This window comes from Carassius gibelio, chromosome A19, assembly GCF_023724105.1.
Source record: "Carassius gibelio isolate Cgi1373 ecotype wild population from Czech Republic chromosome A19, carGib1.2-hapl.c, whole genome shotgun sequence".
Taxonomy (NCBI): Eukaryota; Metazoa; Chordata; class Actinopteri; order Cypriniformes; family Cyprinidae; genus Carassius; species Carassius gibelio.
In genome coordinates this window covers 27,042,424-27,055,321 of record NC_068389.1, presented here as the reverse complement: position 1 = coordinate 27,055,321, position 12,898 = coordinate 27,042,424, and the positions used below count along the sequence as shown (strand labels likewise).

Genomic DNA, 12,898 nt, shown 5'->3' with positions numbered 1-12,898 from the left:
ATCAAAACTGCTGTATCAGTGCTGGACCAGCATAATGCCTTCAGATGACGCACGATTTGTGAACTAATTTGATTGTGAAATATTTTTCCACAAGCCGGGGCACGTTGCTATCTTTAGATCGTCGATGCCAAACAGGGTTTGTGCTATTTAAATGTACCAAAGAGATAATCCAGCACGAGTCACGGGTAGGATAGGTGTGTCATCAGGCGCTGACCAATCACGGATAACGCTACAGGTAAACTTTTTGACTAGTATGCCCACTCTACAGCACCGCCCATTGGATAGTTGAGCAACAGCGCATGCGAAATAGAACACAATACGGCTCACGTCTAATGCTGATAATATAATTAAAAATGAGGCACTTAATTAGAAAATATGTACTCATACATAGAAGTTTAATATAGGCTATATTAATCAATAAAAGATAGCCGCGTAGGTAATCTTCCGGGTGATGGAATCCTTCGAACCAATCGGAGCCCGCGTTTATTATCACGTGACCTCCCATCAGAAGTGCGCTGGACTGTGCGCTCTAGCTTTCGCGCGGAGACTTCTTGGCTTGTCGGGCTCGCGCTCATGGCGGCTGCAGGCAGGGCGCGCGCAGTCCCGAAGCGCCTCGGTTTATGAAACGCGAGAAGGAAGGAGACCGTTAAAAATGTGGCGGGGATAAACCAAACGACCACCGGTTTTACATTTTAAATAATGTTTGCAGAGGTAAGCCACGATTTTCCCCTCACTGCTCAGTCCGATTTGCTGTGTTTTCACTGTATCGAGCTGCTGCTAGCTTAGCCGTGTGTTACCTGAACAGGTAAACACATAAAGTACACACACATTGAAGTACACACACGGTTACACACATTAACGCACACACATTTATATGCGGGATTACACGCAATAATTTGAAGAGATTAAATGTTTCTAAGCGCTGATAATAAGTCTGCAGCTAGCTCAGCTAACATCATCTGTATTTACTCCATAAGTGTGTGTGTGTGTGTGTGTGTGAGAGAGAGAGAGAGCTGTGTGTTTTCTGCGTGCTTCAGCTTGTTAATGTTGAGAACTGGTGGAAAATGACAGATGCGTCGTGGTATGTGTGTGAAACTTGCTACTGTTTGATGTTTGTATCTGGTTGTGTTTCATTCGAGATTCTCATCATGTTTTTGCACTAATAGGACACATATGATGAAGTAAAATGACAGTTTTGAGTTTATGGGACAAGCAAAGACATGCTGTACAGATCATAACGTTGTTAATGATAACATACCTGATAACAGACACTTGTTTTGTGTGCTGCTACATTATTTCAGTATCTGATCATGTGTTTATATTAATTTAGAAACCTAACGTTTACCAAAGTAAGAACGCCTGTTTAACTGTGGATTTTGTGGTTCAGGTCATGAATTTGTTAATAGGACGAGAAGTGATGTTATTTTAACCTGTCGTCATAAGTTTACGATATTTACAAACATAAAGACAACAAATAAACATTCCTTTGTAAAGTGTATTATATCGTCTATAAACTTTACACCAAAAGCTAGTTTTACAAACAGTTTATTTTTTAAATTCAAATAAATGTCAACATCTTTCTTATAAAAATGAATTCAGTTAGGTGTTTTCTTTTAAAAATGCACGGAAACTTTATAACTTAATATTGGTCTATTTTCCACATAATTTATTGAATGATATAGAAAATTTTGGATGACTAACTTTCTACAGAATTAGAAAGGTCGTCTCAAAACAAGCAGTGAGGTGAAATATTGTAATTAAACTGTGCACATTTATAGTTTACTGGGTAAGACAAACTTGCAGAAACTTTGTTGGACAAAATAATTTTTTTTTTTTTTTTGATGAAGAAGCCAGAATTCTTTCCATTCCAGTGAGATGATAAAGTTGGTCAAGATAAACCCGACTTTGAGACTGGTCTTGTTTGTGAATGTTATTTCAGTTTCTGAGCATGCCGTTTTAAAGTGACAAACGTGTTTGGTCTCTCAGCAATCTTTAAACCAATGCAAATGTTGTGGTATAGTTGGTTTTGATGGCGAGATAACAGTGTGGTCTGCGTGACACTTATTTTGTTTGTGGATGTGCCATTTCAGCCACAAATTATAGTTTTAAAGCAAACTCCTGTTTTGTCTGTAAGTGACATTTAAAGGAATAGTTCAGCCCAAAATGAAAATTGGCTGAAGATTTACTACCCCCTCAGCCCATCCGAGATGCAGATGAGTTTTTCTTCATCAGATTTGGAGAAATGTAGCATTGCATCACTTGCTCTGCAGTGAATGGGTGCCGTCAGAATCAGAGTTCAAACAGCTGATAAAAACATCACAATAATCCAGTCCATCATTTAACATCCTGTGAAGACAAAAGCTGCGTGTTTGTAAGAAACAACAAATTTCATTTATTTACACTTAATGAGAACAGATAGAATTAGAGGAATGTCATGCACAACAGGGTCGTTTCATGTTTGCTTCTGTTGTTTCCTCAGCACTCCATGTGTAAATATTAAGAAGTATGCATACTTGCACGGTACACCGCTGGGTTGTGTGTCACCAGAGTAATGCACAGCTGTAAATGGGCAGCACTTGAGAGTCAGGCTCGTATTTCCACCTGTTCACCTGTGCGCTGAATCTGTCCTGCAGTGATCGACATGCTCTCAGCGCGTGCCCTGTTTATGCCCATCAGATTCGTCAGATATCTACTCCTGTAAATCTTATCATCTGCTCATTATCAAAGCTTTGGGAAGCTCCTGGTGATGGGGTGTTAATTAGCTGGTATTATTACCGACAGGCTGTTAATTCACAAAAGCAGGAAGTGTTTGTTGTTGTTGTTTTATATATTTACAAAGCATTCAAGTTTGATATATAGATGTTTCAAATTTGACCAATATAAATTTGTATTTAGTTTATATATTTCATCTTATTTAATAATAAATTAACTTTGGTAGATTGGTATAACTCCAGTGTTATTTTAGTATCTGTTATATGAATATTTTATATTATAAATATATTTGTATTTTGTATTTTGCATATATATTTTATTTTAGAAGTTTTAGCAATTTTGTTGTCTTTTTTTGTCATTTAATATATATATATTTTTTTTACAAATAGTTGTAAAATATTTTCGTTTATTTTATTTTTTTAAGAAATATTTATAATATTTTTATATTTTACATTTTTCATTTTAGTTAGTTTTTTATTTTCATTTTGGTTTTGTCATTTGTATTGGTTGTTTTTTTTTTACTTGTTTTATTTTATTTTTAGTGATTTAAACTTAAAAAAATTGAAATGGTGCTAAAATGTTAAAGTGCATAAGTAACAAAATGTATTTAAATTTTTCATGTATTTTTGTTATTGTTTTATATAATTAGGTATAATACTTTTTTTGAAGTCTAAATGATAAAAACAAGAAGAGCAATAGCATGAGCAACTAATAGCAAACATTCTTTTATTTTACTTTAAAAAAGTGTCAGTAAGCACAATGTGGTTTACAGAGATCTTTTACTCCTTTCTCTGTAAGTGCCAAGGTTTATATCTGGATTACACACAGTGTTTGGTCTCAGGACAGCGGTACTCGAGCCTAGGGTATTTACAGCTCTCTTAAAATAGACCTCGGTGACCAGCCTGAAGTAATGGTGAAGCCTGATGAGTTTGGTGCAAGAAACCTTCGGGAACTTCTCAGCACTTACTATGATCATTCACCGTCCCACTTTATCAGACTGTGTATAATGTCCTTATCTCAGGATATGTAGACCTATAGTGCTTCCATGCAGCGCAGTGTTAATGAATTTCACCGTTTAAGAAAGTGGAGCTTGTTTGCAGCAGGTGATTGAATGACATTCGCTGGATAATAATCTTAACCTGACTAAAGTCTTCGCTGACCCGTCTTGTGAGGACACAGCAGGACAGAATGAGATCATCGCTGTAAAGAGGTCTTTTAACTCGACAGCTTTACATCTTTCTGCTGAGAAATGAATGAGTAATTGGTTAATCAGGTCCCCTTGCGTCTGTCCTCGAAAGGTTTGGATGGAAATGATGTGATGTGCTCCGATGTGGAAACATGACGAAGGTAAAACAGCTGTTGGATTATTGTGTGTTTGATGACAAAGAGAGCAGCTTTAGTTTTCTAGTCCACCGTGGGCTCTAATCTGCTTTATCTTATTCTGGTGGCGATTAGGGCTGAAACATGTTTTTTTCAGAGCACATGGAAAGCTTATCGCAGTCAAGGATATTTTGCAAACACTTAGATTGGATGTGCATTTGTGCAAAACCCTTTATCTAATGAACACAAAGCATAAGCTGCTTATATTAACTAGTGCATTAGACTTTTTTAATGACCTAGACTTTCTTAGCCTAGTTTTTGTTGGATTGGTGTAGTTGTTAAAACAGGTGATAAAATCCCACAGACTTGCACTGAGTCAGAGGACTCTTGTAAGTTGAGTCTTAAAATCTTTGCATTTTTTGGGAGGGCTGTATGTTCATCCAGAACACGCAGAAAGAAAATATACTTGTTTAGCTGTAATAGTGTTGTGTTGTTTGCTGATGTGTCAGAATAGTTTGGCCACTGCTGCTTCGCAGTCCTGTGACGCTCCACTCAAAGCCTGTTTGTTCGCTCCTCTTATGACACATCCATGCATTGTGTGGCTAAAACAGTCTCCAGAAAGCTATGGCAGATGCACAGTATGTCAGCAGAAGTCGTCATGAATGCTCTGCTGTGGGCAGAGAGAGGACTCAACAGGTGACAGAGGTCAGCGGGTCAGAACAAGGGTTTGTGTTCCTGAAATGAATCACAAGGTTAACTCAGTGCTAGAATCTGGTCTAAAGCTCTTGTGCAGCCAGACTTTTAACATTGAGGCTTACTCTGGTCTGCACACTTTGACAGGAAGACTCCACCTGATTGACATGTGAAGAAACCATCCATTCATCTTTTATGTGATGTTTATAGGGCTCTATTGAAATGTTTTATTTTTTTCCAAATGTTTTTTTTTCTGTTTGAATTTTTCTGGATTCCATTTGAATTGTTAAATTAAATGTTATTATTCAAAAAGCATGTCTAATTAATCGAGATTATTATATTTATACAATTTAACAGCATATTTAAAAGCTAACAAAATACATTTTTTATGGCCCTATGAAATTTAAAAAAAGAATAAAAGCGTTTTATTATTTTCTCAAATTCCATTTTATTATTACCTAATTCTTTGTTTTCCATTTCCATTTAGGTTTCCAATTTAATGATTTAATCAAACATATTTCTAAGAAATTTAATTAATAAAAAACTACTTAATTCATTAATTTGTTTACAATAATAGGGTCCTATGTAGGGATGCACAATATTGGATTTTGGCCGATATTCGATATGCCGATATTTTCAAAATAATTTTGGCCGATGCCGATACCGATACCGATATATATAAACATTTTCCCCTGATATATTTAAACTTTAATTTTACTGAAGAGAAATCCATGTATCTCTTCTGTACTGATTCTACCATAAATGTATTATTTTACAAATGTAGACAGACATTCACATCTGAAAATCAGGTCAATTATTTCACTTGGAGAATATCGGTTTGGCTCATCGGCAGAAATATTCATATCGGCCGATACCGATGATGGTCATTTTAAGCTTTTATCGGCCGATACCGATGTTGTGCCGATATTATAGTGCATCCCTATCAAAAAGCATGTCTAATTAATCGAGATGATTATATTTATACAATTTAACAGCATATTTAAAAGCTAACAAAATAAATTTTTATGGCCCTATGAAATGTTTTATTCTTTTCTCAAATGCCATTTTATTATTACCTAATCCTTTGTTTTCCATTTCCATTTAGGTTTCCAATTTAATGATTTAATCAAAAATATTTCTAAGAAATTTAATTAATAAAAAACTACTTAATTTATTAATTTGTTTACAATAATAGGGTCCTATGAAATTCTTTGTGTATTAATTTTTCTGGTAAATTTTTTTTTCTAGTTTTGACTCGATGCATTCACACAGAGAAATGCAGGAATCATATTTAAATAGTCTTTTTCTGTTGTCATTCACAGTCAGACACTCGTCCATATTGTGATTTTATTTCAGTGTACTGACCTACTTTTGACTTTGACAAATTCCATGACCTTCCAATTTTAGGAAAGAATTCTGCACTTCCTCATTTTCCGCATCACAGAAAGGGATGAGTTCATATGGAACTAAAAAGTTCTCTAAAATATCTTCATTTCTTTCTTTTACTCTTACTCTTTGCACTTTCTTTTCTCTCTTCTTTCTTTCTTAGTCATGTTCCTTTGATCATATTTTTGGCTGATGTTTATTTAAGCGGAGCAGGACACACTCCAGGTCCGACCCTCCAGGAGATGTGTGTGTGTGTGTGTGTGTGTGTGTGTGCGATCGGCTCAGGAAGGGAAGCGCACAGATTGGGTCACCGGGTTTCCTCTCCTGGCAAAAACAGGAAACCTGGCCATTGGACTCATTCACAGTCACACTCACTTCTCTCATCCGTGTCGTCTTAATTTGTTTCCTCCCTTCAATTGTGTTGAAATCCTTCACCTGTCTGCTGAGAGCGCCTGCACTGTGCTTTCAGTTCCTCTGGTTCTCTCTTATGATGATGAAGATTTGGAGAAATGGCCTGTAATTTCACTACTTTAATTGCAATGTAAGAGTGATAGTCTGACCCTTACTGATTATATCTGGCATTGCAAAACAAAGAGAGAAAAGCTCAATGTCTTTTACCTATATGTGCATGAAAGCAGAAGTTGATGCTGCTGAAATGATCATGCAAACTCGTAGAGATATAATATATAATTTGCATTTGCATAAATTTCTCTTCACCCACTAAACACTTTAGACCCTGATGATGTTCACTTCCAGTTGTTCAGTAGCTGCGATCATGTCATGGTTTTCTTCTGTACAGTACGTTCAGTTGCACTGTATTCATGCTGCTTTCATTCAGATCAATCAATGCTCTTCAGCATGAGCCAAAGATAAGAGATAATGTCATCAACTCTGTGTGTTTCAGGCCAGTCTGTCCGTCTGGGGATGGGGGGGTCTGGGAGTCGTCCTCTTCCTCATCACATTTGGACCTTTTGCCATTTTTTATCTGGCCTTCTACATCCTCTGTTTCATCGGCGGGTAAGTGGATCACGAATACGTCTCATTTCAGTGCGCTTTAAACCGATAGTTCACCCAAAAATGGATTTACTCACCCTCAATCCATCCTAGGTGTATAAGACCTGCTTCCTTCAGACGAATACAATTGGAGTTACATTAAAACGTCCTTGTTCTTCCAAGCTTTATAATGGCAGTGAATGGCTGTTGAGATTTTGAAGTACAATAAAGTAAATCCATCCACCGTAAAGTATACTACAGATGGCTCCGGGGGATTAATAAAGGGGTACTGAAGTGAATCAATGCGTTTGTGTAAGAAAAATATCCAGATTTAAAACAAAACACCGGTCACGAATTAGAAGTACAAAATGAGGATTTGTAGAGATAATTGTTTTTGAGATAAGCCAAGAGGAGACTGGTTTTCACAAACTATCCCTTTGACTTCTTCAACACCTGTTGATGCTCTAGTGTGATGTTGCAATCTCGCTCTTCTGTCTTTCTAGGTGTTTCGTAGTGCTTCTTTTATTTGGAAAGATAAACTCAGAGAAACACTTGGAAAGGTGTGAACACTCCTACCTGCCATCGACACAGACGGCCATACTGAAGGTGTGCAAACTTGTCTTCCCTCGTATTCACCACAACACACAAAAGCATTTATAATGCATTTAATCAGTAAAGTATGACCCGAAGATTTTTCTTACAACGTTTTAATTTAAAAAAAAATAATAAATGAAAATTTTAATTTAATAATAATAGCTTATTAACATAAAAAACGTAAAAAAATATTGTTAAAGTATGACAGCTAGCTTTTTTAAATTATTAATTTAAATGTAATTAAATAGTTTAATCATAATTTAATTATTTAATTTATAAAATTACTAATTAATATTTTTTTAATATTTATATTAATAAAAATATGTACATTTGCATTTTTTTAATTTCTGCTATATATATATATATATATAAATATTCTCCCAGAAATTCTCAAAAATTGCTGGTAATCAAATAAAGGCATAAAACAATTAAACAATTAACAATTTAATTAATTAAAAAAATATATATTATTATATTGGACATTTTGGAATAAAGTGTTTGTTGATAATATAAAACCTTGGAAGTTTTTTTATTTTTGTAGTTATTATTAATTTGGGAAGTACATTCTACCATGAATAAGTAATATATTTCTGTCACAATTTCTTCATATTTTGTGAAGACCTTCTGTGGAGTTTCTGTGTACTTATGACAAATCTGTTAACATTTATTAAGAAAGTAAATTGCTCATTTTTATTTCATGTTGTCTTCATGTTCAGCTTGTGAGTTTTAATGTCTTGTGTTTGTTTGTCAGGTTTTGGAGGAGATGAAATCCGAGTCCAAACCCATAAAGATTGATCGTCGTTTGACAGGAGCCAGTATCATAGATGAGCCACTGCAGCAGGTACTGTCCTCATAACCAAACGGGATAAAAGAGCTTGAGGAACCTGTGGTTTCTCAACTGATGAGTTTGTCCAGACTGTCGAGCTTTCGCTTCACAAAAGCCATTTGTTTCCGCCCGTAACACACGTCAGATGCTGCATCAGCACATTTGAGAGTTTAGGCTGTACTGTTTTGTTCATAAAGCAGATGAGCACATGACACTGGTTTTCAGTCAGTGGTCTCACATGCTTCACTGAATCGGCTTTAAGTCTGCTTACAATGCATATATTCTGCTAGGGTCAGTTTTTTTAATGCTACACTTTTAGCTTTTATTTGGAAAACAAAGTGCTGTTTTTCTATAACATTAAGTGCAGTGTTTGTTTGCAGAAGTTGGACATACTCATTCTTTATGTAAAGAGCTGGTTTCCAACGATATTAACAATAATGCAGCTGAGATTTTTAAGACTCCCGTGCAGGTCACGCAGCAGTCTTGGGTTTTTGAAACAAAGCTGACGTTCAAAAGTGGTTCCTGATTTTGTATTTCTTTTTTGTGGTTTAGTTTCAGTAACTGAAAAAGGTAAGACTGGATAGACTTGCAGATGTGAGAAAAAACACAATAAGTATCCAGTTTTCCATGATATGACTGCATCTTGTCCTATAGTATAAGACCTCTTCATGAGCGAAATCTTTGTGTAACTCATCCTATGTAAGTCTGCGGTTTTGGGGAAATTGCTTTAAGTTACAGACAGTCATGATGAGAGAGTGTCAGCAGCTCCAGCTCTCGGTCTGTTCTGCTGAGCTTCACATCTGCTCAGGAATGTCTACCCAGAGTCCTTTGCGGAGAAGTGATGGGTCACTGTGTCTGTGCCAAACTGAACTGATACAGAAAAATACATTTCCTTGTTGGGGCCTAATGAAATCCAATTTTTTTTCCCTTTCCCAAATTCAGTTTATTTCTGTTAATTTTTTCTAGATTCCCTTAACAGTTGAATTAATTGACGTGCAATTTAATAATTAAACTTTAACAAATAAATAATGCATTATTATTTCTTTATTTATTTTCACAGTAATAAGGCAAAATAATTTTTTTATTTTTATTTTTTTTGGAAATTCAGTGTGTTTTTTCTGGATTTCTGAAATTCTTCTTGAGTGTTTTATCATTAAATTTGTGGAAAACTACTATCATATATACACACATTCACAGCAACCTGTCAAAATAAAAGTTCAGTTTAATTTGAAGAAATTGTGACAGAAGTAAATTAAAGTTGCACAGCAGACAGTATATCTGTTTATTATTATTATTAGGGGTGCTCCGATCACGATCGGCCGATCGTTATGCGCATCTCGTCAGTAAAGCCGGTTTTCTAATCAGCGGTTAATTCCATCAGGTGCTTGATTTCACATAGAGCAGCTGTTACTACACAGAGCCGTTGTTAATAGAGAAGATGCGCAAATCCACTTCATTTTCAGCGTTTTTTGGCGCATTTTCTCAGTTAACAACGGCTCTGTGTAGTAACAGCTGCTCTATGTGAAATCACGCACCTGATGGAATTAACCGCTGATTAGAAAACCGGCTTTACTGATGAGATGCGCATTAATGATCGGCCGATCGTGATCGGAGCACCCTTAATTATTATTATTATTAATAATAATAATAATAATTATTATTATTAATAAAATTGATTATTCAAAATAAAATTATTAAAATAAAGAAATGCATAAATACAGTAATACAGAAAAAAAATACAGACTGCATATGATAAACAATCAGACCTATTTCTTAGTGCCCTTAGAATATATTTTTTGTTAAACTTTTAATAGACTGTATTAGATGTCAAATTAGTTTAACAGAATTCTGAAAAATGACAACAGAAGAACAGAATAAAACGGATTTGTTTGTTTGAGGGAACGCTCATCTGATCCTCTTCTCATGTCGTTCATCAGGTCATCCAGTTCGCCCTGAGGGACTATATCCAGTATTGGTATTACACATTGAGTGAGGATGAAGCGTTCCTCTTGGAGATCCGTCAGACGGTCCAGAACGCCCTCGTTGAGTTCTCCACCAGGTAAGACCCCCCATCCGACCCTTTTTTCCTCAGATCTGCTTTAAAATCACTTCTGTGTCCCCATGTGAGTAACTCTGGGGTTTTTTCAGGGATAAGGCAACACTTGAACACAAACCAAACACTGCATTCAGATGTTCTGACACATTTTCTCTGGTAAACAGTGTTGAAATGGATGCTGTGTAGTCCGTGATTTATTAAGCGCTCAATATTTCCACTCCTCAGGTCTAAAGAGGTGGACTGGCAGACGTATTTCACCACCAGACTGGTGGATGATTTCGCCAATCATCTGCGTGTTTTCAGGAAAGCTCAGGAGAGGCTAAATGATCGAGAAGACCCGAAACAACGTAATGATCATTCTCTCCTCTCCTCTCAGTTCACACGGTCTGCAAAACCTAAGCAAACAGATTATCAGAGGCTATTCTGTAATACTGGTAACACTTCATATTTAATGGTAGCCAATGCATGAATTAACTTTAACAATGCATATACTGCATTTATAAATAACACACTATTTACTCATGTTTATTTACATTGGTTAATAAATACAACTGTTCATTGTTAGTTCATTAAATAATATTAACATAATTTATTTTAAGTACTGAAAACTTACAAATATATATATATTTTAATTATTATTATATTTTATTATATATTTATTTATTATTATTATTATTATATTTTATTATATATTTATTATTATTATTATTATTATTATTATATTTTATTATTTATTTATTTATTATTATTTATTTTTTTAAGCTGGTTGCCAAAGAAACATTTCTCACTTTCATTTAGTTTATATTGGTGAATTTAAATAACTAAAACTAAATCTGCAATACATTTTTTTAGACTATATTAAGAGTAAATAAACAAATGGTAAACAAAAAATATTCAATTACTATTTTGAAATAAAATCTATTATTACATTTGAAATTTAATTATTAAAATTAAGATAAAAAATCTAAAAATAAAATAAATAGTAATATATATATTGCTATAACTGTATCTCAGTTATTGTTAGTTCACATTAACCGATTGTTAACTAATGGTAATAAATGAACCAGAATGTGAAGTGTTACTGTGTTACAGGTTTTCCAAACCCATATAACTTGATTTCCTCTTCGAAATGCAGAAGTAGATGTTTTGAGGAATGATAATAATAATACTATTTTTAATATTTAAATTTTTGGGTTAACTAACCTTGTAAAATAGAGTTGGATTAGAAGTGAGAAGTGCAACCTAGAGCCGTGTATTGCATCACAGCTGAATGGACGTGGTGTAAAGATCTCAGTATCAGGTCTAAAACTGTCATAGCAAGTAAAAAAGTTGATTTCCTAAAGCCAGTTCCTGAGCATCTTGATTGGGAACTTGATTTACTGACTCATAGTGTGAGCTTGTGCATGACGCCGTCTGTGTGTTTGCGGCAGGTGACTCTTCGGAAGAGTTGTTGGACTCGTTTTTTGAGGCGGAGGTGGAAATGGAGAGGAAGATCTGTAGAGATGTTGTCTGCATGTCACGCAAGGATGAAGAAGGTAAGACAAACACAGAGGATTTGTGTCTATAGACCGTTCAGAGACTCCAGCCCAGTGATTCAAGGCGTGCGATAGAAATAATTATCTTGGGCAGATCTTATAAGACTAGCAAAAAATACAAACACACACCCAGTTATTAATGCAGTCAAATGGTTATAGAAGAAAACAATAAACACATTTTTGGGTGGAGTGATTTTTGTGTGTATAAATGTGCCCTGTGCACATCTGCATTCCTCCATCATCATCATCACAAATCATTTACTCAGCCTCATGTCTTTCTAAAACCAACTTCTGTCTTTCCATGGGGCACAAAAGGAGATGTTTTGATGAATGTTTGTGAAACGTGACCGTGAAAACTGGCTGCTTTGTGTAAAAAATGCACAAAAAACACCATTAAAGAGGTTTGTTGTTGAACTTGTGCGCTTCATTTAAACACATCTGAAGTCACACAATACAGACAACCTTCACACAAACCTAGAATATAATCACTATTGGCTAGTAAATATTTGACACACACACACACACACATGATTAGTGATTAAAACTAAAACTTGGTCACCATGTATGAATGCATATTTATCATTTTAACTTAACTTTGGACTGGTGGTGATGCTTAAGGTATTGTTTGCCATTTTAATTGTAATTATAGTAATTATTGTACTACTACTATACTACTACACTAACAGTATAGAGCTGCTGTGTTAATGAATATTAATCACGTTAATCAGCGTTACCTCAAACTGATTTGCTGAAATTTAAATAAGGGACAGGTCTAGATGATCA

General features: G+C 35.0%; 1 protein-coding gene across 3 annotated transcripts in view; it reads left to right on the top strand.

Moving 5' to 3' along the window:
• The first annotated feature begins 539 nt into the window (after positions 1 to 539).
• LOC127935381 (sorting nexin-13) overlaps positions 540 to 12,898 on the top strand; it is a 33,507-nt gene continuing 21,148 nt past the window's right edge. For 2 of the 3 annotated variants that reach the window (XR_008148082.1, XR_008148081.1), the window contains exons 1-7: positions 540 to 711; positions 7,016 to 7,128; positions 7,608 to 7,710; positions 8,450 to 8,539; positions 10,462 to 10,583; positions 10,806 to 10,927; positions 12,011 to 12,115. Coding sequence is in view for 1 of the 3 variants with exons in the window: in XM_052533184.1 (XP_052389144.1) it covers positions 700 to 711; positions 7,016 to 7,128; positions 7,608 to 7,710; positions 8,450 to 8,539; positions 10,462 to 10,583; positions 10,806 to 10,927; positions 12,011 to 12,115 (667 nt within the window). In the remaining 2 variants the exon portion in view is untranslated. The remainder of the gene's footprint in view (positions 712 to 7,015; positions 7,129 to 7,607; positions 7,711 to 8,449; positions 8,540 to 10,461; positions 10,584 to 10,805; positions 10,928 to 12,010; positions 12,116 to 12,898) is intronic. The other variant, XM_052533184.1, reaches the window with a different exon arrangement.